At 41.8% G+C, this 27,984-nt stretch overlaps 1 protein-coding gene across 2 annotated transcripts; it reads left to right on the top strand.

Moving 5' to 3' along the window:
• Window positions 1–20: 20 nt before the first annotated feature.
• On the top strand, window positions 21–27,984 carry si:ch211-286o17.1 (hematopoietic progenitor cell antigen CD34). Of its 2 annotated transcripts, none has more exons than XM_068315345.1 (8): window positions 21–93; window positions 11,888–11,995; window positions 13,378–13,595; window positions 14,220–14,312; window positions 16,321–16,441; window positions 24,128–24,180; window positions 25,517–25,666; window positions 26,292–27,984. In XM_068315345.1, the coding sequence occupies exons 1-8, from the start codon at window positions 36–38 to the stop codon at window positions 26,478–26,480; spliced, it is 990 nt and encodes a 329-aa protein (XP_068171446.1). In that variant the 5' UTR covers window positions 21–35; the 3' UTR covers window positions 26,481–27,984. The 2 variants fall into 2 exon arrangements, with proteins under 2 accessions (XP_068171446.1, XP_068171445.1); XM_068315344.1 differs by lacking the exon at window positions 21–93 and adding an exon at window positions 1,086–1,274.

Here is a 27,984-nt window from a genome sequence, read left to right as displayed (position 1 = left end):
TTACATTCCTGCTGAGGTCCAGCTGTGGATACTGTATGGGCCCATCATTGTTTTCTCTCCAGAGGATGTCAGTTAAGCTCATCTCCAGTCACGGTGAGGACAGTTGTCCACTTCAGTGCCCTGCTGCTCAAGCTGAATGACTGATAGGGCTTCAGAAAGGAGGGGGGAGTGGTAGCAGGGATGAAATGGGCTGATTAGGGTAAGAATGGGGCCAAAACTCAGACAGCAGAACTTCGGGTTGCAAGGAATGGTGTCAAATTACGTTTTTAAGATTTTCATGACATTTAGTTTTCCAAATTTCTTTTTGTCAACTCTCTGTTGCTGCTATTTCATGTTGTCCAAGATAGTGTGTTTTTTTTTTAACAAGTCATTTTGTAACATCACCAGTGTTTTCAGATGTGTTACTTATCATGAGAACCCCCAACAAAAGTAAAACAAAAAGATGTGAGGTCCTTTCAAACCTAGGGAAGTGTGAAAGGTTGTAGACCCTCTAGTGTCTTCACTAATGCAGTGACAATTGATTGATGACCTTGCTGACTATTGGGGCTTGGGAACATTAAAATGGATGAAAAACATTAGCATAACAGTGGATCACATGTTTGTTGGAGAATTATATTCTGCTCCACAGTCTATCTCAATAAGCCTATTAAGGAGCAGGGTCTCACAGTTTTTTGTCAGCTATCACCTTTCATTGTGCAGAGGATTACTGATCCCGTCCAGACGGGCTCACAAAGCAAACACACCCATGTGAGCAAAGAATGGCATGAGCACTGATCATCTAAAATAATTCTACAATGCTGCAACAATGAAAGATGATCCAGCATGATTCTGATGGTTTAAAAAAACTGGAATATGTATTCAAGCACAAACACTGATTGGGATTTGAAAAATGCAGCACAACACTCATAAGATCAGTTCTCCATCTTCCCTCCATCTGCCTCACTTCTGCAAAATTGCAAAATGGGTGGGGGCATAGAGGAAGGGTTAAATTTAAACGGGTGTCGGGCTGGTCCTCAGTGCAGGGGAGTGGGGTGGGGGGCTATATAAAACCTGACAGAACACAAGCAGTGCTTTATCTACCCCGTCCTGGTCTGAGTAAGACGATACCCAAAGTGCTCAGACTCCAGCAGCTTTTCTTTCTCCGCCTTTTCTTCCACACCCATTGGACGTGTGTACTCTTAGGACAGGAATGGCAGCATCAGCTCTGCAGAGAATTAACAAGATCTTCAAAATGCTGGTTATTGCTTTGCTCCTCACCATGTCAGTATCAAATGGTGAGTAGTGAGAGAATATTATATATAGAGGGTAAAGGTTTCAGAGGGAAACTGGCCACTGCATTGAAAAAAGGAGGGAGGGTGTGCCAAGAGGGATGGGGATTGCGGTCGAGGAGTGTTTGTTTGAATGGTTTTGGAGTTGAATCCAGGTTTTAACCCTACAACCTTTTCCTTTTCTGGAATGCTATCACATCTCTGTACTAACAACTAATATATAACATGAGGTTCCAGATTTGATAATGTAGGGGTTTTTTTCCATTATGCTGACAAAAAAACTCTGAAGTTCACTTTGGCAAACAAAGGAACCATTTGAAATAATGGATTTAGGCTCATTATGATGTCCTAAATATAGAAGTTTGAAGTAATACGATTATTCTGGATTTACTATTTTACAGCATCCAATAAAGAAGACGTTAAAAAAGATTTTTTATATGTATTTAAAACTTTCATTCAACAATTTGTGAGCTGTCCTCTGGAGCTTTGTTTGCCATTTCATGGAATTGATTTTGACCGTGTTAAGACATACAAAAATGTGTGCGCATATTTTTAGCTTTGTAATGTGAGGCAAGTTGAAGTGTAAGCAGAGGAGGGTTTGGAGTTACGTGCCTTTCAAATGCAACTATGCTGATATACTGTAGTACTGAGTCTAGTGAGAAGGCCCAGTCCTATTAAAGTATGTGTAAACATGACATGCTGTTCACATAGCTGACCTGAAAAACAGTTATTTATCTGATATCCTAAATTATCTTCTAATGTCATTATACTATTCTTCATATGCAAGAATGCAGTAAATTCAAATTTAGTTTATTATTATTATTATTATTATTATTATTATTATTATATGAAGCACTAATGGCTCTCTCATTCGTGTAAATATTAAGATATAAATCAATTTGGGTGTGTAATTCCTAAAAAATAAGTTTCATCCCTCAAAAAAAGCTGGAAAAAAATGTAGGATATTGATTTTGATTATGTTCATGAAAAGATATCTGTAAAAATTTTAATAATGATATGCTCAGTTCAAATCAGAGTAAGCAGATTAAAGATGTCAAAAGAAATCGGGTAAAGAATGAACTACGACCACACCATCATAGACTCCTTTCAGTTGTCACAAGAAAAACAAATTTTAAAAAAATTAAATTCAAAACCTCTGTCATGCCCATTGACTATGAGCTTGGAAAAATTACAATGAGAAGTGGCTGATTTGGGAAATGAAAAAACTTTAACATTTTAATACTGCATAATTACAAATGGAAGCAGTAAAAGTTTTATTTTATTTGGTGTTGGCGAAAAAAAAGAGTTAAGGATGTTAACTCTGCAATTATGCCAATAGTGCTTGTCAAAAAAAAAAAAGAATTACACTGGAGCTGACATCAAATATTACACTGATGAGAAACATAGCAAAGACAAAGAACACCACTTAAGTTTCGCTATGTCTCCACTATAGAATGAAGAATGTGTCTCTGGAGTCAGACTACGATCTCTGTTGAAATGACTTGGCAACATTAAAGTGTGCAACAGGGGGGAAATATTCACTTATGAAAAGGTGTTAAATGAATAACTTTACTGTGATGAGATCAGAGCAGATACAGATTTTAGCGTTGCCCAGGCAACCAGGAGGGTACTTGTGGTAGCAATTGCTGCACATGAAATGATTAGAAACAATGGGTGGAAGACTCCAGGGAATGAAGCGAAACACAGAGAGTGAAGGATTTACTTTGTTGTTGGTGGTATTGCAGGAATGTCTGACTATTGAAAAAATAATCTGTGTGAATGTCTCTAAACTGTACTTAGAAACAATTTTGATGCCCATTAAGCTTTGTCTACTGTGTGAAGTGGTTTCAGGAAACTCTTAAGAAACCTTGCTGCAGACCTCAGAGCATCTAATTATGGAAATCATTGTTTGTGTAGTCCTCAGTAAAGTAACAGATGCACCACAACGCAATAGAACACAACACAACACAACGCAACGCAACGCAACACAACACAACACAAGACCCATCTATGAATAAAGCAGCAGTCGAGTCAAGGTAGTTGCACACACATGAGATCCTCATTCACTCCTGATAGTGTGTCTCATTCTCTAATACTAGCAGAGACGTTCTATTCACTTGGCCCTAGACAACCTTGTCTTGTAACTTTTCCAATACTTTTGAACACATTGCTTTGTGACAATTCCCTTACAATAAGAACTGAGCTGGTCAAGCCAAACAGGATGCCTCATAGACCAACCAGCACATTACCTGATGTGTGAAGTACATAAAAATGTAAGTCAGAGTAAGAGTATACGCATGTAAAAATCTAAATCGTGATTCAAATAATGTTTTGAAATAGCTAAATAAATTGCCTGGTGATTTTGGCTTAGCTTGTTCACTTATCTCTGGGCTGCTGCCGCTGCTCTTGATGTACATGCCAGGGCCCCCCACAGCAGCTCCTTCTGCATTTGTGTGTGTGAGTGAGAAGCCATGAAAGAAGTGCAGTCCTTCTACCTCACTGATTTACAGCTCTATTAAGGTTGCTTTTCCAATATGACTACTTAATGTATGTACAAGTACTCACTGGTAGATTTAAAAAAAAAATTTGTGGACAACATCAATACTGAGCCTTTGTGCTATCGACTTCCTGATATGCCTCAGTGTGTAACAAGATCCTCCAATTGTCTTCTTGTACACGCTCAAACCTAACTGCTTCATTCAAGCTATTGCACAAGGCTGTAAAACTGCAGCAGCCAATTGTTAGTGTGTGCGTGTTGGGTGTGGGTTGATATAATGTTCTCAATTGAAAACAGATGCCGTGTTTCCTGATTACGGTCCCAAGAAACATGCATCATGTGTTCGGTATGGAACTGCAGCAGCCTCATGGTGGGGTTGGGTGAGTACTGCTGCAGTGTCCTGTGAAGTAGGTGCTGTATCCATGGGCCTGATTGAAACCATGAGATCTGTTTGCTTTTCTGCCAAGACTGGAGAATGAGGTAGATTTTGCTACTAATCGCTTTGACAGGAATGACAGGGGAGGAGGTTGGGTAGAAAGGTCAAGACAGTGGGGTCAGCAGTCTGATGTTTCAAAGAGGATAGAGTTGCAAACCAAGTCTAACCCTAAGCGATCCAAGTGTCAGTGTCACATTCTTCAGCATGCTATAAACTCTCAAAATTCAGTTCTTTTTAAGAATAACAGAATACAAAATTATGAAAACACTCTTTAATGAAACACTCCTCTAGATGCATGCTACAAAAAAGAGAAAACAACAAATTAATGTTTGCAGTTTCACAATAGAAACTTTTATTGCCATCTGGAGCTTCATTTGAATCATAGCAAACCCTCATACGCTTTTTCTGAACTGTTATTGGGTTCATTTTTATGAAAAACTTTTTTTAGCAGAATCATGAGATATGTAATCCCTACAAATTTCTCCATTATGAATTTCACTTTGAAAATGCAAATTTTGTTAAGTGCTGGAGGGACGAAGTGGAGGAGTAGGTGTACTTTGGTATCAAATTTTTGTACAGTTGATTCTAAGATGATACCAGAAAAACTGATGTGGTTCTGTGAAATTTGAGGCATGGCTAGAAGCAACAGAAGAAAACTTACTGTCACTTCTGCCCGTGCCTCAAATTACTTACATCATCATTGCCCAGAAATGCTGAAATGTATACTGAATTTATTGTTCAGTATACAATATAAAACATTGCCATGCAAAATGTCTTTGAATATATGTTTAACATACACACAAGGAATTTTTCCACAGACCTGATCAAAGAGGATAGGCATTGACAAAATATCTTGAGTTTGTATAGTAGAAGCAATCTGGATTTGACAGTCTCACATTTGCAGCTTCAAACGTTACTAGTGAAGTTAGTAAAATAAACTTGTTAAAAGTTAATAAAGTAAAGAAAGTTGGGGAACAAGGAGGAGTTAATGTCATTTTGCTGTTGTCCTCCCTGAGGGTAGTTCATGATTTTTGTGGCAGCCACACTGCAACTGAAGATCAAAGTTGGCTGGCTCTTGCTTCATATATTTAGACATCCAATAAAGGATGTGCAATGAAACATGCAGTAGTAGCAGAAGAATCAGTGCACATATCAAGTTGTACGGTATCTTAAATTTTCAGACAAGCTTTCTGAGACCTCAATATATGAATTAGCTGTAGCTGGATTCCTGAGAATAGCTCTGCGTGAGTATTTGGGAGAGAGAAGGGTGTGGAGTATCAAGCTTGTCTTCTTCTAAATCCTGCCACATTCCTTCACTGGGAGTCCCAAGAGATGGGGTGTGTGGGGGTAGAACATTTCTAAAGCACAGCCGTCACTCAGAGCAATATAGTGGGAAAATATTCAAGAGCAATGAAGTCAGACCTTTAGCTGCATTGTTGTATTATTTCGATTGATAGCAGGACATGATGATTATGGGGCGGCAGAAGCTCAGTCCACTAGGTCTCAGTTCAAGACCCGTGACAGGAAAAATTTCAGAGTGTGACCTGGCAGTCGGAGGTGCCAGTTCATTGAAGGCATGCAAGTGTAGGCATCACTTGCATGCCTACAGGCACCGTGTGTGTGTGTTACAGGCCTGTATCCACTTACAGTAATCCCCCGCACCTTTGCGTTTCAAGATGCCCAGCTTCACCTCATCGCAGATTTTTAGTAGGTAGTGACTTGATACCGTACACGCATTCTAATGGCTGACAGCATCCAACTGAGTGTTCCTTTAATACTTCAGTGTTTTCAAGAAACACTTAAAAGCACTTAAAACAATCTCTAAGAGTGTTGGAAAAGGTGATACAGATATAAGGTGGTTTAATATCAGTATGGGAGAGTTGATAAATGTATCTATTAAATTAGCGTAAATAACAAAATAAATAGTTTGTTGCAATTTTGTTTAATTTCGGGTGGTTCTGGAACGCATTAACCGCGAGTAATGAGGGATCACCATATTTACATATGTACATATACAGTATGCATGTGACTAACTAGCAGTTTGTGTTAGAGTGGACCAATAATTCCCTTCAGGGATTAATAAAGTTGATTATATTTACATCAATATCATAAATTATATTTGACATTGCAGAAAAAGACTGAAAGGGAAGTGTACTTATGTGAAGGTCTGGGTTTGTGAATATCTCCCATGTCTAATATGAGATATCAGACAATAGTTTGGAGTAGTTTGTTCAAATCAGTTTTCATCAGCAAAGAAAGGAAGAATTTGTGGATGCTGTTCGGCTGTATGATAATTTTTCAAAAAATGTCAAGTATTGGCTGAAATAAAACAACCGCTACATATTAGAGTCAAGAATTACAACTAAACACAATTAGCACTCTCTGAGACATTGCTTTTTCTGTAAATACTGGCAATAAGAGACAATTTAAATGCATAGGGTTTAACACATTTGGACTCTGGTGAATAACAACCATTTGTGTCTATGCAGTGACGTGCGGTGAGGTTCATGGCTGGTGAGGCACTGATTTCACCATAATTAGATTTACAAAAATATGAACCTACAGTTTAGCTTATTCACCATTTAATTAGCAACAGGTCATTTTTAAAGTCTCAGAGCAGAATTATTTACACATACAAACTGTAACACACAATAAGCACATTTAATTTAAAAAAATGTTGTGTTGTTTCCTATACGTTTACTTGTATGTTACGTTTACTTATAAATAAAGTCCATATGCCACTCCTTCTGAACAAAAGCATGGAAAACATTTTGAGTTGAGATTTGTAATCCTCCGTTTTTATAGTAAGGCAAGGCGAGCGGAAAACAAATGAATAGCTGTACTTGACGCGCTGACTAAAGATTGTAGTTTACTGTCACTTCTTCTACAGCCGAGGAAGAAGAATCCTCGGCCAAATCCCTGGGATCAGCAGCGCCCCCTACCATGAGGCTTGAGAACTGTGTGCTTCATTTCATGCATTGTCCTATAGGTTTCAGGACCACTCAACTCATGAAAGACGTTACACACATACTGTTGTGGACAAAAAAACCACTATACATTATGTATATTATATACATTAGCTAAATTATGGGAATTTAGTTCATAGAGCAAATGTGTTTGAACATTTTAATAGCGACATATAGAGAGATAGCATTACGGTCTCACTGTATAGCATACCTGCACAGCGAGACAAGCCATTGCCCAATCCATGGTGTGGCTCGACTGGCTGGTGTCTCACCGCTGGTCTCTGCTCAGCATTTCAGATGTAAATGTGAAAATTCAGTAATTTTGAGTAAAAATGATCTAAAATCCGTGATGTTAAATATAAAATAACTATATAATACACATCACTTGATAAATATAACCATTTAATTTATTTCTTCCATTTTTCAATTTTTTCTTTCATGAGGGTAGGTGAGGCTGTGCCTCACCTGCCTCACCTTACTGCACGTCACTGTGTCTATGGAAGGAGTGATGGATACTCAGAGAACTTGGCAGAAGAGTGAGTCATTATATCTGAAGTTATGTACATGTTTTACTGAATTAAAATGTAGCAGGCACATTTGAGGTCCAGTGAGATCATCAGCACAAGACTTGTGAAAGAGAGGGTCTTTACAGAATGGGTAGAGAAACCTGTGGCATTGTTTCAAATATCAATTTTGATGGTTCTCTTCATGTAAATTTGGAAATACAAGTTAATTTTTAGTTATTCCCCACAAGATCACCCCAGATCCAAACTGTTGTTACCCATTAGTCCCAGTATCATTATCAGTATGCTCCTATAAATCAGACAAGATAAAATGATTACAAATAAACAATTCATTTCAACCTCTGCACTCTTGCTCCTTTGAATCAAATTTCTATGAGACAAACTGAATTATGAAGCAGCAGTATGGTTTCTTGCCAAAAAAGAGTACTGCAGATGCAGTATTTGCTTTGAGGATGTTGATAGAGAAGTACAGAGAAGGCCAGAGGGGGCTGCATTGTGTTCTTGTAGATCTGGAGAAAGCTTATGACAGGGTGCCCAGAGAGGAACTGTGGTATTGTATGAGGAAGTCTGGAGTGGCAGAGAAGTATGTTAGAGCAGTGCAGGACATGTATGAGGACTGTAAGACAGTGGTGAGGTGTGCTGTAGGTGTGATAGAACAGTTCAAGGTGGAGGTGGGACTGCATCAGGGATCAGCTCTGAGCCCCTTCTTGATCGCTATGGTGATGGACAGGCTGACAAACGAGGTTAGACAGGAATCTCCATGGACTATGATGTTTGCAGATGACATTGTGATCTGTAGTGAGAGCAGGGAACAGGTGGAGGAGAAGCTAGAGAGGTGGAGGTTTTTTCTGGAAAAGAGAGGAATGAAGGTTAGCCGTAGTAAGACAGAGTACATGTGTGTGAATGAGAGGGACCCAAGTGGAAGAGTGAGGTTAGAGGGAGAAGAGATCAAGAAGGTGGAGGATTTTAAGTACTTAGGGTCAACAGTCCAGACCAATGGAGAGTTTGGAAAAGAGGTGAAGAGGCGTGTACAGGCAGGATGGAACGGGTGGAGAAGAGTTTCGGGTGTGATGTGTGACAGAGGGACAGCATATCTTAGAGGGTTTTTAGATAAAGTCAGAGAGGCTATACTGAGATGGTTTGGACATGTCCAGAGGAGAGATAGTGAATATATTGGTAGAAGGATGCTGAGTTTTGAACTGCCAGGCAGGAGGCCTAGAGGAAGACCAAAGAGGAGGTTTAAGGATGTAGTGAAAGAGGACATGAAGGTAGTTAGTGTGAGGGAGGAGGATGCAGAAGACAGGGTTAGATGGAGGCAACTGATTCACTGTGGCGACCCCTGAAGGGAAAAGCCCGAAAGAAAATTAGATTTAATCCAGATGGACCTCATCCAGTAGAGTAATCTTACGGACCACCCAAAAATGGGTGAAGGTTGGCGGCTGTATGTAGGATGCAGACCAAGGTCTAAAAGCCAGAATTAACAAGGTTAACAGGTATTTCACTTGTCAGCATTTCACAGGCACACTAATGCACCTAATGGCATAACAGAGATGTTGACGATAGCAGAATGAGGCAATAACTTTGGCAACATTCTGTCTCCATAGTGAAATTTTGAATACTGACTCTAGATCTTTCTCACAATAATAGGCTTGACTCGAGTATACTAGAAAACAGATCACGACAGTGAATCTGATGTTTTTTTTCAGCAAACTGAGAGCACATTTATTTCCTCCATTCAGATACCATTTAATTGACAGCTGTGACAGACAGTTGCCAACACCAAGCATATAGACCACATTCCTACCTCACCTTCCAGCATAGCACATAGTGTTTACTCTTTTCTTGTGGCACCTGTTTGTTACAATGATTTATCAAAGAAAGTCAGTAGACATGTCTTACAGTGACACCACTAATGTAAAAATTGGAAAATTAATTCAGGTCCCATTAACATGACAACTGTTGTGCTAAAGATGGATTTCTTTTTAAGTTCTGCATTCATACAATTGTAAAATGATCCTGCACATGAAGATAATACAAAGCCATATAGACCAATGAAATATGTTATAAGTGCAGATTGGCTGAGCTGTACATTGATAATGATACAAAACAAAGTTTGTAATTATATTAAAGCAGCTTATTAGCTCATTGAATTAATGCTATATAATTCATTCATTCATTCATCCATTTTCTTACCCGCTGCATCTGCTTGTGTGGGGCATGGCGAGCTGGAGCCTAACCCAGCTGGCATAGGGCGTGAGGCGAGGGAAACTCTGGACGCGACGCCAGTGGTATAGAATATTATTAGTCTGATTAGTTACTCAGTATTCATAAGATGACAGTTAGTCAGTACCTAATTAGGTATATCAGTATTTTCAGCACAATCTGTTTGCGGGTTTGTCAGCAGGAGTACACATAAAGTACTGCATAGATTTACACAAAACTTGGTGGAAAAAGGAGATAGATTACTATTAACGTTAAAATAAATATTCAAAATTGGTTTTCAGAGCTGACTTCATGCTGTAGTCAGTTGAGAACCAGTTTTTATTTACAATAACAAGGCCAAGAGCATAATAGGCAGGGATGCATAACAGTAATATCTGCTACAAAAAATATACTATTGTAAGGCAGAAAACCGGCTGAAGACGGTGATTACAGTGGGCGCCTCTTCAGGAAAATGGATGGATAGATCACCATACCTTGTGATTTTTTTTGAGTAATTTAAAAGGGACACCATGCAAGACTTTTTTCTAAAAACAACTTTTTATCAGCTCATGTCAGAAAATGAGTTTTTACCAGATGTCAGACATCACTTCCTTATTAGTGTGGGTATTCAGATTTAGCGTTCTGGGGAAAAAAACGCGGCAAATGTGCTAATATCTGGCACAGAAATAGTAAAAAATATACTTCATGCACATAGTGCAATACTTTTCAGGATAGAAAACGTATTGATGTCTTCGATATGCAGTGCCAGAGACGAATACTTGATGTCAGGTGGTCTGATTTCATCAGCAATGAGAGGATCAGAGCCCGAACAAAACAACCCCCAGCCTCAGCACTAAATGCCCAAAGAAGGCTGAGGTGGTTCGGACATCTTCTGTTCAAGGATGCAGGATATCTGGCCAGGGATATCATGGAAATTAACCCACAATGCCTTGGCTAGAAACGGTGCCGTGGCCGACCCATCTCCGCTGGCTGAACAGCGTCACACAGGACCTAAAGTCTATCAAGATGCTCCTACACCAAGCCAAAAAAGTTGCCCACAACAGAGAGAGATGGACCCGGACCTAGCGAGGCATAGCCGCCACGTGGGAGCACCTGCAAGCGCCATAACTAACTAACTAGCTAACATAGCACTTCTTACAAAATCTCATAGAAAGAGTTTATCATATAGCTTAAGGATTACCATCTATGAACTGGCAAATTTCATCTCAGTGGTAGGCAACAGGATATCAGAGCTATCAGGAGTCTGTGTTTTGCTCAAGAGTTTGTTTTTGCAGACTGAACAGAGGAATGAGTCCATTACTGGATTAGAAAGAACCAGAACAAACAATTCCTCAATTCTGAGACTCATCAAATTGAGGTCAAATTGAACTGTTTTCACTGCATAAGTCACAGAAACTCTCCAGAACACTGAGGGGGATTGATAGTTACTTTGCTGAAATCACATGTTTATCCAAATAAACAAAGTCTTATGGGTTCTCTACTAGGAAGTGGCTCAGCGGTAGAGCGGGTCGTCCAATGATCACAAGATCGGCGGTTCAATTCCCGCTACCGCCCAGCCACCCGGAGTGTAAGCTGATAGTGGCAGGTGTCAGTTTACCTCCCAAGCACTGCCAAGGCGCCCTTGAGCAAGGCACTATCCCCCTTTACAAGTTGCTCATTGGGGCACACCACGATGGAGCCGCCTAACACTTACCCCCACCCGCTTTGCATGTTTCCAGGCCCCTTGTGTGTGTGTGTGTGTTACAGGGCCTGTACACACTATATACAATATGTGTGCATGTGAGTGACCAGAGTGTGCTTCTAATTCCCCTTCGGGGATCACAAGAGTATATATATTAATAAAAGAAAAACCCAGCTACAAAGTTTAACGAAAAACAATCAACTAACTTTTGTATGATCCCACTAACACAGGTCACTGTAAAATTAATGATTTTCAAAACAAGTTGACATGAAGCCTGATTCTGATTTTACAGCAAAAGTTATGGCAAATGAAGAGGAAATCGTCTCAATGACCATCCCACCTGTGGAAGCAGAGGCACAGATACGAGGAGACATGATTCCAGAGATGACTGAAGCCCATGGTGAGAAACACTAGCTGCTCTAAAACAGTATTACCATTCATTTAGAAAAATATTAAATAAGTTTATTATAGAAATTTATTTTCAGTGAAAACAAAGGACCCATTGATTAAAACAGGCATCGGATTGCAATAAAAATATTGAATTGTATTATAATGCAGTAAAATACACCATAATTGCATTATACTATTGTATAATGCTACAGAATTACACTGCAGGAGAATACTCCCAAAATTTTATCATACTGCAGCACATACAGTATTTCTGCACTTTAGGCGCACTGGATTTTAAGGCGCATATAATATAAAAAAATAAAATAAATTAAAAAAACTCTAGCGGCTGTAGTTGCGCTATACGTCCACTAAATGGAGCATTCATGACTGTCTGAGTACCTTTAATCAACTGTGAACGGCCCCTATTGTTATGTCAAGGAGGCAATTCTGAACCTCATCAAGGAAACCTGATCACTTGATCACTTTTCCATCTTAGAAAGAAGTCAACACACATGGCTTTTCTCCTTAGTTTCTCAGATTTACTGATAAAAGTTGTTCAAAATACTGTTGTACAAAATTATCTAGTCAAATTAGATTTTAATTCTGTAGCGCCAAATCCTAACAGTCATCTCATGGATCTTTCCATATAGAGCTTGTCTAAAGAAGTTTCTCAAGCCTATTTACAGAAAGCCAACAGAATTCTCCAAGCGCACGCAGTGAAGAAGACAAGACCAGAGCCGATTCTCAGCTCGCTGACAGAATACACAAGCCTAAACTGCCCCCCACCCCACCCCCCTTCACACACACACACACACACACACACACACACACACACACACACACACACACACACACACACACACACACACACACACACACACACACACACACACACACAGCCAGAATGCCTTCTGGGGGCGCCCCCTGGTGGCGTAGTGCAGCATGACTGCCGGCCAGACTGCCGGCTTTTTTTCAGAGATCTTGTTTTAACCAATATTATTAGTATTAATCCACATATACATCACATCGGATTATAAGGCACACTGTAGGTTTATGAGAAAATTATGGGCTTTTAAGTGTGCCTTATAGTGCGGAAAATACTGTACTCAATGATTGTCTTATACTGCAGACACCAAAAGAAAAGCAAACCAATTATGTGGTGGAATGATAAGGAAAAATATTATGCAGCATTAGATTTGATCACGTTAATCAAATGTAATTGATTAACGTGTCTGTGAAATCAAAAGTTCTGACTGAGGTCCTGTTTTCAGATACTGCTGGTGTATAAGAAACTCACATTCAGCTTGTGTCCGTATAAAAGTAAACTGGAAAGTACTAAATTTACATCCAAAATATATATGAAATTAAAAATAAAATTAATTACTTTTGCAGGGCCAGAGGATCAACAGGTGTTGGTTTTCCCTTCTGTGGGAACACTTGAACCGACAGCAGCATCACAAACAGAGGCAGGAGACCAGAATGATGGTGTAGCTCCAGAGAAGGTTGCTGACAACACAGTAAAAGCAAACACTGATGTACCAAAAGTAATTGAAGCAGAGACCCCAGCGCCGATGCCAGCCAGAGGAGACGGCCCAAATAACAAACCAAAGGTAATATTGAAAAAAAAATGTTAATGTTAAACACTACATACACTCATTTCAAAATTTGTTATTTGAAATCAAGAGAATCACATATAACAGTAATTTGCTTTAGGCACCAGAGAACATAACAAAGACTCAGAACAAGTTATTGATAGCTTAAACAACAATACTGGGATGTGTGATTGCATTTTTCCAAAAGTGTCAAATCTGGCAACAACCACTATTTGAAAATGTAGTTGAAACAAAGGAATATTGTTGATTTGGCTTTACATAAGAAATGGAATATGTCTCCATGGGCTGCATTTGTTTGGCTTTGTTTACAACTGCTTCAAGATAAAACTAGATACAAATTTGTAACATATACATAAGTGAATTGACTGCATCTCAGAGAAACAAAGTGAATCAAGTGAGGACAAGTTAGTTTATTGCTATATAAAGTAATGTACCTAATTAAAACACAAAAAAACATGGTTGCAAGAGAAGGAGGTCAGGTATTTCAATGTACTTGTCCATCACGTTGTGAGCTGAAATTATTAAATGCATAAATAAATACATACATACATAAGGTTCACACTGGAATAAGACAGGAAAAAGTTAAGGGAAACCCATAATGGTTTTGAAATCTCTCTGCAGCTGTTGCCGCTGGATGGTGTTGTCTGTGTTGGCAAAGAGGCGATCCAGGACAAAAATGGTGTCAATCTAAAACTCAAGGCTGCCTCCAATTGTGTAAGTGCAGGAAACACTTCCTTACAGCTGTCCGCACATCATTTTATGTGTGGTGTTGAGTAAAAATCTATGCCGTGTAGATTTAGAATCATATTTACCTATCTCTATACTTACTTTAGTTATTTAGTGGTTATTTATTTATGTGGTTACTTATTTTTGAGACAGTGAGTGGTGACTCTCAAAGATTATGAATCAACAAAACTGAAGGAAGCCTGTGATACTCCAAGTAAATACAGCTGTATATGCGTCACAATAGGCAGGCCACACTGTGGTGTTTACAGTATTGTGTCTACAGTATCATTGAGGACTGATGCAGCAGTGTGAGTGTGTCTGGTTGTTTAGAAAGAATCTTCCCAGGACCACAGCTTTGAGGTCAGACGGACTTAGGTAAGAATTTTGAGGTCTGAACCCACAAGATGTGATGAGCTTCTTTGGCTCTCTGTAAGCCCAAGCAGTAAATGCAGTCTTCAGTATTCACATTGTGCATAAACAGTTGTGAGCACAATAACTTGCTGTACTACAAACAACAACTTGCTGTAACAAACAACAACTTGCTGTACTACAAACAACAGCTTGTTGTAACAAACAACAACTTGCTGTACTACAAACAAACTGCAACATATCACAAATTGATATATAATATGTTTTTTTCCCTCTACAACTTGTTTGTAGTTCTATCCAACCTAATATTAAGATTTTAACTTTTAGAGCTTTAAGAGCTCTTAAGTTGCATCAGAAAAAAACCTCCAAATTATTTATTTATCTTTTTTTTTTAAACTGTGGAAGCCACAACTCCATCCACATGAAATAAAAACATTCTTTTTCTCTTTCTTCTTCTTGTTATTATTGATAACAACAACATTGATATTACTATGAATAATTTTTATTATTATTAATAATAATTATAATTATAATTAATTATAATAATAATTATAATTATAATAATTATAATTATAATAACTCATAAAATAATAATAATAATAAGCAGCTTTCTTTTGGCCTTCATTTAAGTTTGAAGAAGCCATTCCATGAGGAATACATTGTACTTAAATATAGAGGGATTATTTTGATTTTGACTGGCTGAGGTTTGTGTGTGTTCTGTTCTGTATGTAGTATATTGCCTAAAGGGGCCCTTTTATGAAAATCACACTTTTTCAGGTCTCTACATATACATAGTGGTCCTCCCTAACCCGACCAACTCCTAGAATCTGGTAAACAAACGCTCCCTGCATCAATAGATATTTGGAGTTTTAGGAAGTGATGGCTCTGAACGACTCGAATCGATCATATTGCGCTAGAATAGCCATTCTTGACATCAGACTAGACACTGTGCTATTGGACAGAATATTTGACATGCCCAAGGGCTTGGCCATCCCCAAGACGGAGTTCTTTGCTTCGGATGTGAGGCGGCAGTCTGTTGAAATGGCGTCCGTGAGAGGGAGACATGAAAGTTGCTCAGTTGTTGATTGTACAAATCAACACCAGTGTTTATTTTTCATCCCATCTAAAGAAGAACAGAAGACACTGTGGAGTACAGAGTGAAGCTCCATGGAGGGTCAGAAAGCTTTGGCTGCTGCGTTGTTAAGGAGTAGATTAGTTCTATAATGGAATTTGGTATTCTGATTTGTGTTGCAAAATGAAGGGATAATGTATTTATATCGGCTTTTAGTGTTATCTCCATCCAGCTGAGCGATGGACAGGATCATGTGGTCTCTTATTTTATTCAATGTTGGCTGCACAGTCCTCTAGGAAGTCATACTGTATGCCCAATCCTGAGTCAAAATCAAAGGGCTTTAAAGGGAAAGCACATTTCACATTAAAAAGTTGTGTATGCAGAGTGTACATATTTGTGACAGCTCTTGGTGAACAAGAGCATGAGGGAGGATAGTAGTTATGTCAAAATTGTGTTTTAAATGCCAAAAAATTGACACAATCTAGAAGATATTAAAAATTATATTGTTCACATGTTGAAATGAAAATATTTTAACGAAAACAAATGTGTTTGCAGGAAAACTCCAAAGCAAAGATTGAAAGTGTACTGCAGGAACTCTGTGATAGAGACTGTAAACTAGAAATCTTCCAGGAGGACAACACTGATGAAATTATTGTGTCTGGACAGTATGTCGAAGGTCAGTAACATTCTCGTGGAAGAGAAAGTTAGAAAATGAAAGAAAGAGAAAATGTTTGCAAAATACAATGTTATGACATTTGAATGATATATTATGTGTTGACATACTGTGTAATACATTTTAAGCTCCGGATAAATAATAACTGTAATCTGACAAAAGCATTACCTCCTTTGTTCCAAACTGCTAAAACTGGTATTTACTCGATCAATGAATTCTGCCGTTGAAAGATTTACCATCTGGACAGGTAACTCTACTGAGTAACACCCTCTACCCTTAGAATCTTGAACCGGGTGAGGGAAAACTCAGCAAAAACTTTTTACAAGAAGAAAAAAAAAAATTCTGGGCAAACCACGGATGAGGGATCCCTCTCCATGGAATGGTAGATACCCAATAGAAGTTACAAGTACATGCTGACAACTGATAACAACAATCCATCCATCCATCCATCCATCCATCTTCCACCGCTTATCCGGAATCGGGTCGCGGGGGCAGCAGCTTCAACAGGGAGCCCCAAACTTCCCTTTCCCGGGCCACATCCACCAGCTCTGACTGGGGGATCCCAAGGCGTTCCCAGGCCAGTGTTGAGATATAATCCCTCCACCTGGTCCTGGGTCTGCCCCGAGGTCTCCTCCCAGCTGGACGTGCCAGAAACACCTCCCTAGGGAGGCGTCCCAGAGGCATCCGCACCAGATGCCCAAACCACCTCAACTGACTCCTTTCCACGCGAAGGAGCAGTGGCTCTACTCTGAGCCCCTCGCGAACAGCAGTGTTTCTCACCTTATCTCTAAGGGAGACACCAGCTATCCGCCTGAGAAAGCCCATTTCAGCCGCTTGTATCCGCGATCTCGTTCTTTCAGTCATGACCCATCGCTCATGACCATAGGTGAGGGTAGGAACGAAGATTGAACGGTAGATGGAGAGCTTTGCCTCTCGGCTTAGCTCCCTCTTTGTGACAACAGTGCGGTTAAAGCGACTGCAATACCGCTCCTGCTGCCCCAATTCTCCGTCCAATCTCACGCTCCATTGTTCCCTCACTCGTGAACAGGACCCCAAGATACTTAAACTCCTTCACTTGTGGAAGGACCTCATTCCCCACTTGGAGAAGGCATTCCACCGGTTTCCTGCTGAGGACCATGGCCTCAGATTTGGAGGTGCTAATCCTCATCCCCGCCGCTTCACACTCGGCTGCAAACCGGACCAGTGAGCGCTGCAGGTCACAGGCTGATGACGCAAACAGGACCACATCATCTGCAAAAAGCAGTGATGCAATCCTCAGGCCACCAAACTGTAAAGCCTCCTCACCACGACTACGCCTCGATATCCTGTCCATGAAAATCACAAACAGAATTGGTGATAAAGCGCAGCCCTGGCGAAGGCCAACAGCTACTCGGAACAAGTCTGACTTACTGCCGAGAACCCGAACGCAGCTCTCACTTTGGGCGTACAGGGATTGGATGGCCCTGAGAAGAGGCCCCCTCACTCCATACTCCCGCAGTATTTCCCACAGTATATCCCTGGGGACACGATCATATGCCTTCTCCAAGTCCACAAAACACATGTAGACTGGATGGGCATACTCCCAAGTCCCCTCTAGGATCCCTGTGAGAGTAAAAAGCTGGTCCGTTGTTCCACGACCAGGACGGAACCCACATTGTTCCTCCTCAATCTGAGGCTCGACAATCGGCCGGACACTCCTTTCCAGCACCTTGGAGTAAACTTTCCCAGGGAGGCTGAGGAGTGTGATGCCCCTGTAATTGGCACACACCCTCTGGTCCCCCTTTTTAAAAAGAGGAACCACCACCCCAGTCTGCCACTCTTTCGGCACTGTCCCAGATTTCCACGCAATGTTAAAGAGGCGTGTCATCCACGACAGCCCCTCAACACCCAGAGCCTTCAGCATTTCCGGGCGAATCTCATCAATACCCGGGGCTTTACCACCGTGCAGTTGTTTAACTACCTCGGTGACTTCGCCCCGAGAGATTGACTCTGATCCCCCATCATCCTCCAGCTCTGCCTCTGCAACAGAGGACGGGTCAGTTGGGGTAGTTGGATTCAGGAGTTCCTCAAAGTGTTCCTTCCACCGACCGACAACCTCCTCAGTCGAGGTCAACAGTGTCCCATCTTTGCTGTATACAGCTTGGATGGTTCCCCGTTTCCCCCTCCTGAGGTGTCGGACAGTCCTCCAGAACAACTTTGGTGCCGTCCGATAGTCCTTCTCCATGGCCTCTCCGAACTCCTCCCACACCCTCTGTTTTGCCTCCATCACAGCCGAGGCTGCAGTCCTTTTGGCCTGTCGGTACCCTGCAACTGCTTCAGGAGTCCCCAGGGACAACATGCCCCTGAAGGCCTCCTTCTTTAGTCGGACGGCTTCCCTGACCACCGGGGTCCACCACGGTGTTCGAGGGTTACCGCCCCTTGAGGCACCCAAGACCTTGAGACCACAGCTCTCAGCTGCAGCTTCAGCAATGGAAGCTTTGAACATCGACCATTCAGGTTCAATGCCCCCAGCCTCCACAGGGATGCACGAGAAGCTCCTTCGGAGGTGTGAATTGAAGGCCTCACGGACAGAGTCCTCCTCCAGACGTTCCCAGTTCACCCGCACTACTCGTTTGGGCTTACCAGGTCTATCCAAAGGTTTCCTCCGCCAACGGACCCAACTCACCACCAGGTGGTGATCAGTTGACAGCTCTGCCCCTCTCTTCACCCGAGTGTCCAAAACACATGGTCGAAGATCAGATGATACGATCACAAGATCAATCATTGACCTCCGACCCAGGGTGCTCTGGTACCAGGTACACTTATGAGCATCCTTGTGTTCGAACATGGTGTTAGTTATGAACAATCCGTGGCTAGCACAGAAGTCCAACAACATAACACCGCTCGGGTTCAGATCAGGGAGGCCATTCCTCCCAATCACGCCCCTCCAAGTGTCTCCATCATTGCCGACGTGTGCGTTGAAGTCCCCCAGGAGAACAATGGAGTCCCCTGCAGGGATCCCTTCAAGGACCCCATTTAGGGACCCCAAGAAGGCCGAATACTCTGAACTGATATTTGGTGCATATGCACAAATAACAGTCAGAGTTTTCCCCCCCCCCAGCCTTAAGGCGTAGGGAAGCGACCCTCTCATCCACCGGGGTAAACTCCAACACAGCGGCGCTCAGCCGGGGGCTTGTGAGTATCCCCACACCCGCCCTGCGCCTCACGCCTGACGCAACTCCGGAGTAAAACAAGGTCCAACCCCTATCCAGGAGTTTGGATCCAGAACCGAGGCTATGCGTGGAGGTAAGCCCCACCAGATCCAACTGGTAGCGCTCCACCTCCAACACAAGTTCCGGCTCCTTCCCCGCCAGTGAGGTGACATTCCACGTCCCCAAAGCCAACTTCTGCCGCCCGGGTCTGGTCCGTCGTGACCCCCTGTCGTCACTGCCACCCATATGGCAGCGCACCCGACCCCATCGGTCTGCCCTGCGGGTGGTGGGTCCACAGGGGTGGGAAGAATCCACGTTGCCTTTTCGGGCTAAGCCCGGCCGGGCCCCGTGGCAGACCCGGCCACCAGGCGCTCGCTGACGGGCCCTCCGTCCAGGCCTGGCTCCAGACGTGGGCCCCGGGCTTCCTCCGGGCAGGGTCACAGTTTTCCCTTTTCCGTTTTTCATGGGATATTTGAACCATTCTTTGTCTGGCCCTTCACCTGAGACCTGTTTGCCTTGGGTGACCCTACCAGGAGTACAAGACTCCCGACAACATAGCTCCCAGGATCCTTAGGGCACACAAACCTCTCCACCACGGTAAGGTGATGGTTCCTTGGAGAGGAACAACAATCCAGTCATCCTAATAGCTGAGTCCATTTGGGTTGAACTGAGTCCAGGAGCATGCTACTGTATTTTAGTGGCGGGCCGTCCAGTTTAACTAGTAGGCCATTAGTGATGTGGTACTTAGTTTAAACTTGGATAAATACATCTCATAATACTGTAAGCAGCTCCCACTGCTGCCACTAATGTAGCATTCGGGGATTGAGGCGTTTATAACTTCTCTCAAAGGATACAAAAACCATCACTCCTGAAGAGGCGTCAGCCCCACTCCTTTTATTGTCACTCGCACAGAAGAACCCAGCAGCCACACCTTTTACAGATGACACACAAGTATGTCACAGAACAACTCACCGCTGAGCCATCAGAAATACTGTGCCATAACTTTGTCCAGACAACATTGATATTCCTCGAGAAAGAAAAAAATAAGAGCAGCATGTCATCAGCTTGCCGACCTCTAGATAAATTCTCTTATTTGACAAAACATTCCTTGACACCTGATTACGCTACATAATGTAAGACAAGGGCAAGCTGTGTGGCGTTACCCACTTTGTTGTCTCATCCACCATTTCAATGACAAAAAGCGCTTCTTGATTTCTGTTTTGATTTCTTCTCCAATCACTTCTGAAATAGCATGAATGAGGTCATTTTGTATTTTGCCAGATGTCCCAGTAAAGACTCTCTTAGTGGACAAGTGGTAATGCAGGTCTGTGTCATGCTCAGCAAGAGCAGGTACGTGTAGTTGCGTACCTGTTCGTTGAGCTACAAATCTACTCCGGTGTCCCCAAAAGTTTTTAAAGCACAGAAGTTTTCAGATGTCCAGTCGTGCTTTGGTGTCTTGTTGCTGCCTTAGTTAAACAATTCAGGTTTAATTAAGTGTGGCTCCAAATACCAAATCAATCCTTTGCAGACAAAAAGATTCCTAGCCGACAAATTTTCAGCTTCCCTTGGAGCCTGTCAGCCATGGGTCTTCTTCTCCTTTCAGCTTTTCCCTTCAGGGGTCACCACAGCAAATCAGTTGCCTCCATCTAGCCTTGTCTTCTGCATATTCTTCTCTCACACCAACTCCCTTCATGTCCTCTTTCACTACATACATAAACCTCTTTGGTCTTCCTCAGGCCTCCTGCCTGGCAGTTCAAAACTCAGCATCCTTCTTCCAATAAATTCAATATCTCTCCTCTGGACATGTCCAAACCATCTCAGTCTGGCCTCTGACTTTATCTCCAAAACCTCTAACATGTGCTGTCCCTCTGATGTACTCATTCCTGATCCTATCAATCCTGGTCCCTCCCAAAGAGAACTTCAGCATCTTCATCTCTGTTACCTTCAGCTTTGTCTCTTGTCTTTACCTCAGTGACACTGTCTCTAGACCAAACAACAACTCTGGTGTCAACACAGTTTTTTTACACCCTTCCTTTCATTTTAGCTGAAACTCTTCTATCACACATCACACCTGATACTTTTCTCCACCCGTTCCATCCTGCCTGTACACACTTCTTCACCTCTTTTCCAAACTCTCCATTGCTCTGGACTGTTGACCCTCAGTACTTAAAATCCTCCACCTTCTTGATCTCTTCTCCCTGTAACCTCACTCTTCCACTTGGGTCCCACTCATTCACACGCATGCACTCTGTCTTACTGCGGCTAACCTTCATTCCTCTCCTTTCCAGGACAAACCTCCACCTCTCTAGCTTCTCCTCCACCTGTTCCCTGCTCTCACTACAGATCACAATGTCATCTGCAAACATCATAGTCCATGGAGATTCCCGTCTAACCTCGTCTGTCAGCCTGTCCATCACCATAGTGAACAAGAAGGGGCTCAGAGCTGATCCCTGATGCAGTCCCACCTCCACCTTGAACTCCTCTGTCACACCTACAGCACACCTCACCACTGTCTTACAGTCCTCATACATGTCCTGCACCGCTCTAACATACTTCTGCGCCATTCCAGGTGTCAGCTCACCTCCGGAGTAGTACAGTATTTACTAACTAGAGTGTGCTCTTAATTCCCTTTGGGAAACAAACCAGTATATCTAATTAAATTAAAAGAAAATTAAATGCTCGCTTCTGCCCTTAGTCTAGTTTCAACTACTCTTTCCCATAGCTGTAGCTGCCACAACTCTGTACATCTCGCTTGTCCTTAAAAATGGGCACCAGCATACTTCTCCTCCGTTCCTCAGGCATCTTCCATCTAAGATACTGCTGAAGAATCCAGTCACAAACTCTACTGCCGCCTCTCCTAGACATTTCTAACCTCCATAGGTATATTATCAGCACCGAGTGCCTTTCCACTCTTCATCCTCTTCAATGCCCTCCTCACTTCATTAGATGTAGTCCAGTCATCTGGAAGCACCTCCTGACCACCCTGTCTTAACTCCTTCCAAAAGTCCTGCAACACTCTTCCTTTTTCAGCTTCCACCATTTTGTCCTCTGCTTTGCCCTCTTCATCTTCCTCAACACCAGAGTCATCCTACACGCCACCATTCTATGCTGTGTGGCTACACTCTCGCCTACCACTACTTTGCAGTCTCTGATCTCCGTCAGATTACACCATCTACACAATATGTACCTGTGTGCTCCTACCTCCACTCTTATAGGTCACCCTATGTTCCTGTCTATTCTGGTTTTCACTGTAGCCATTTCCATCTGTTTTGCAAAGTCAACCACCATCTGTCCTTCTGCATTCCTCTCTTGGATACCACAGCTGTCAATCACCTCCTCATCACCTCTGTTTCCTGCACCAATATGTCCATTGAAGTCTGCCACAGTGACAACTCACTTCTAGGTATGGTCTGCATCACTTCCTCAAAGTCCAACCAGAATTTCTCCTTCTCCTCTAGCTGCCATCCTACTTGTTGAACATACCCAAAAACAACATTGAACATCACACCTACGATTCTAACTTCAGACTCATCACTCTATCTGACACTCTTTTTACCTCCAGGACATTCCTAGCAAACTACTCCTTCAAGATAACTCCTACTCCATTTCTGTTCCTATCTACACCATGATAGAGCAACTTCAATGCTCCTCCTAAACTTCTAGCCTTGCTACATTTCCATCTGGTCTCCTGGACACACAGTATGGCTACCTCCACATCATGTCAACTAGCTCTCTACCTCTTCCTGTCATAGTTACAACATTTAACGTCCCTACTCTCAGTCCTATAGTCTTGGCGCTCCTCGTCTCTCTCCTACGAACACACTTTCCCCCTCCCCTGCTTAGACCAACAGTTGTCCAATTTCCACCGGCAGCCTGTAGGTGAACAGCACTGATCCGGTATGGAAGTCATAGATTTGATTTGCATATTTGATTTGGCAAAAGTTTTACATCAGATGCCCTTCCTGACACAACCCTCTCTATTTATTCGGACTTGGGATCGGCACAGTAAGACACTAGCTTGTGCCTTCTTGCGTCTACATTAGCCTGTCACCCATGGGTATCACTCACAGTTAGTTGTCTGCAAATGGTAGACAAACCCTTATCCAGCAGGGGACAGGTTAGCTAGGTCAGGAAACGGACAATCAAATCTTCGGTTTCTCCTCCTTATGCCATTGTGGGAGCAAAAAGCAATTAGATTTTCCAGGTTGAAAATATGTCTAGATTTCTCAGCTGAAGCTCTGCTCTGTAACTGTGACGATCTGTGTAGCAGAAAATCTTTTACCATATACAGTATATTATCATGATTTCTGGTTATGTTAGGTCACCATAGAAGGTCTTGCTGGCCCTGACAGCCCAGCACTGCTGTGTTTTTTTACAGTAATGGTCACTCACTATGATATGTGTTTTGTCACTGGATGTTGTCGTCCTCTTCTCAGTGAATATACATGTAATATTAGAGCAAAGACACAACTACAATGTTTTGTTTTTTTATTTGCAGCTGATGTTTCCGGCATGACTAAGAAGTTCAACAATGACAACATCAAAATTAAGGTACAATATAGATATATACTGTATGACAGTAGTGCTTTAGCTTCAGAAAGCCTCTCTTTATTATAGTCCATAGTGTATTCACTACATCCTGGCAACGCTTGGAGGTGGGCATAATGACAGGCTTTATAATATCACCTCTGGCCTTCACTATGGCCATGGTGGTCATCATCAGGTAATCAAGATGATTGTTGGGTGTTGAGCGATCAAAGAGCGGGCTCCATCTACCACCTATCCGAGCATACAGTGATGACGTGATGACAATTACCACAACTGCAGCACGCACCGGGCAACTACTTGGAAAACTCCAGGACAACATTCAGTGGGCCCGGATGAAAATCAAGCCAAGCAAATCTCGAAGTGTCTCCATAGTCAAGATGAACGATCCACATTAAAGTTGAAGTTCCACATTGGAGATTACCCGATACCAACGATCCAAGCAGCTTGTCAAAAGCCTGGGCAGATGGTATAGTGCAAACCTCAAGGACAAGGATCAAGTGCAGCAATGAAGGCAGGATGTTGTCGAGGATCTGGAACAAATCAAGACCCTACTGCCTGGGAAGCTCAAATTTTGGTGCCTATAGTTTGGCCTTCTCCCTCGGGTAATGTGACCACTCACCATCTATGAGGTCCCACCACACACCTGGGAATTCGATTGAAACCCTTCAAAAGCATGAGGACATATGAGGTATGCGTTCAGCTGTCTGGCAGGCTCAGGGAAGAGGACACCCCTGCCTTGCATAGTCCCTTGGGGTCGTATCTTAATAATTTGGCATGGGACACAAACTAAGGCTTGATCACCCGTTAGCTGGCCACCTTTGATGAGGGTGCATAGTGTATAAGGGCAGAAACATCCCCTGATTCAAAGGAACACCACTGAGGATGTGTCCCAAAATTGATATCATACGTTAGTTAAGAATATACCATCCAATGCCACTCTCAACATCAAGACAATTGTCATGTGAGTGCATACAATCTATTTGCACAATGGACAGTTTTTAACATCACATCCCGTGTTTTATGGTTCCTTAATCTGGTATCTTCTTGTTGTAACCCTGCCTTGATGCTAGAGGAAAAACTGTGAGTTCTGTAGTACATCAACAAAAGATTTGGGTGGGTTTTTTTTTTTTCTTCTGTTTTTGTTATTCAGTAACAACAGACACCCAAAACTGGATAATGAAATCTCCTCCTGTCAGTGTGACAACTAGGCCCATCAGACACATTTAACACTATACTGTATTTCAAATTGTCTTGTGTGTCATATTCAGTTTGTGTTTCATCTAGCTTGGTACAGACAGATGTCAACACATGACTCATGCTGTTTTGTTTGTTTCATCAGACTGATGTGGAAGAAGCTGCTCCTCGCTGGGAAAGGAACTCTAAATTAGTGCTGGTTTCCATGCTGCTGAGTGGCTTGTTGCTGGCTGCATTTCTGGTATCTGGTTATTACCTCAAGACACACCGCAAGAACTCCAAAGGGGTCAGACTGGTGAGTGGATAAGATGAGACTTCTTGTTCCGTTTCTACCTAAACAGGCAAGAACCTGCTTCTGTTTATAGGCCAGTTAAAAAGTGTTTTTTTTTTTCTTTTTCTCGTCACTATCCACATGTTATTCCAGCTATTTTTAAAAGCATGTGTGAATTTACTGACCTATTCTAAAGATGATGTGATGCAATTTACACAGTTAATATAACACTCTTAAGTGTGAGAGATAGCATGTCAGCAATCGTCCAACAATTGAGGTGCAATAAAAATACTAGCAAACAGATGTATGAATGAACAGTGTGTAGTAGCTATTTTAACACTACTGTATTCTAATATGTGCAGTATTCTGCAGCTTGTTGTAGTATGATGGACATGGGAATTAATTGGAGGCATGTGAACATACAAAACTTGTGCAAACACCCTCAGACAAGAATATGTCACAGAATTGAAATGAAAATGACATTTCCAGCAGGGATATCTCATGTCATCCATCATATACATTTTGCCAATGGCATAGCATGGTGTGACTTGTAGTCTCTGTTCTGCTTCACAATAGCTGAGAATTGTTGCTCTTGCTTGTAGATCTCACAGTTCAAGGCTCATTAGTTTTGTCTGTGTCCTTTTCTTAGGCTGAATCCTTTCAGGTAGATGATGAGAACCAGGCCAACACCCTGGTGTCTGTGGCCCCCCTGCCCCAGGAACCCCTTGACAAGCCAGTTGTCAATGGCGAATCTCCACCAGAAAATGGGAACAACCCCACCCCCACCACTAATGGACACTCTGCCACCCAGTTACCAGTTGCTGACACAGAGATGTGAATTGTGACATCCATACCACCACATGTGATTTCTTTCCCATTGGGACAGACTACACACAATCCCCTCTATCACCTCAAAGACTGTCCACACACAGACAGATTCAACAAGAACACACTTAATACTTTTTCCTCCCTTCCCAATGACCAGCTCTTCTTGGGGAGAGAGTAACAAAAAATTAAGCTCCTCTTGCCCTCTTGCTTGGTAGATGATACTGACAATGTCTGTATTGTGAAAAGCTTGAGATCACAAAGGAACCTGCAGCACATACAGTGTACTGTGTTTGGGACTCCATAGCAAGACGCTAACTTATAGATCTCCTAATTTTACTCCAGTTGTACCGACCACTGTAAATATCACCAAATGATGCTGTCTGTGTAGGTTCTCGGTTATCCAGGTCATGGTTATCCAAAGCTGTATAAATCAATCCACTGGACTTTAAGACATTCTTGAGTTCTGAAGAACTGAAGTCTCTTGGATGCGAGGCGAGACATCGTCAAGAAACTTTCCTAAAGTCCAGTGGATTGATTTAAACAGCTTTTTGGAACATCAAATGATGCCAAACATGTGCTGTTGAGCCCAGTTAATGACAAAACAATACTTTATTACTTCAATCCGTTATTATCAGGCAATAAAGCTATTGAATCCAGGCAGATAGAGACCAGTTTTTGTATTGCTGTCATAATGGACTGATACTGTGTTTTTGTAGCATTACCATTTGTCTTAACCTTGTAAGGACTATTTATCATGAGACATGAATCAGGTTAGTATCACTTATTAAATTTTAATTTACTCACAGTAAATTAAAATGTCTCAAATTGACGCAACCAAAGATTGCTTTCAATTATGCTTTAAATGTTCTCCATACAAACCAAAGACCAGAATTAGTGGTGCACAAAATTGTAAAAAAAAAAAAAAAAAAAAAAAAAGGATGGAAGCAAGCATGTTTGGTTTTGTTGAGGAATGAAAAATGCTACTTTAACTATGTATTTTTAAAATGGAAAAGTCTGCTGATAACCATATCAACTTCAGGGGTTTTCATAATGATAAACTAAATCCTGATAACTATTACTTTGGTAAAAACTGATCAGGGATAGTTTGTAAGATGCATGTATTTTTATGCTTGTATTTGTTCTTGATGGCATTGGTGTACATGTAAAACATCAACAACAGATGATTTTTCTTACTTTCTCTTGGAATGGTGAAGGATTTTTAGGTGTTAGATCCAACCCAACAAAAAACATATTTTACCAGCTTTATCAATCTGTTAAATAGATTACCGTACTGCCTTGAATGTCATGTTTATATGACAAATGGCAGTGTCAGCATTCCCAAGGTGCCTGTACCTCATTGTTGATATAAAACGTTTTTTTAAATCTGTGCTATGTATTTCTTAACAACACTTTTAACAACTGGCTGCTTTCATAATGTCATAACATGTAAATAAAACTGCTTTCTCTGTTGGTAGTACCTGTTCCTGGCCCATAAACTGTCATTTTTAACAATA

Source organism: Antennarius striatus, chromosome 5 (assembly GCF_040054535.1).
Source record: "Antennarius striatus isolate MH-2024 chromosome 5, ASM4005453v1, whole genome shotgun sequence".
Taxonomy (NCBI): domain Eukaryota; kingdom Metazoa; phylum Chordata; class Actinopteri; order Lophiiformes; family Antennariidae; genus Antennarius; species Antennarius striatus.
Note: the sequence above shows the minus strand (reverse complement) of the source record. Positions and strands in the feature narration are given on the sequence as shown.

Bases quoted from the DNA above. Each gene is read 5' to 3' on its own strand.
- si:ch211-286o17.1 (XM_068315344.1), top strand. From the start codon at position 1,190: ATGGCAGCATCAGCTCTGCAGAGAATTAACAAGATCTTCAAAATGCTG. The intron at 1,275-11,887 runs GTGAGTAGTGAG...CTGATTTTACAG, and splicing joins CACCATGTCAGTATCAAATG to CAAAAGTTATGGCAAATGAA. The intron at 14,313-16,320 runs GTAAGTGCAGGA...ATGTGTTTGCAG, and splicing joins TCAAGGCTGCCTCCAATTGT to GAAAACTCCAAAGCAAAGAT.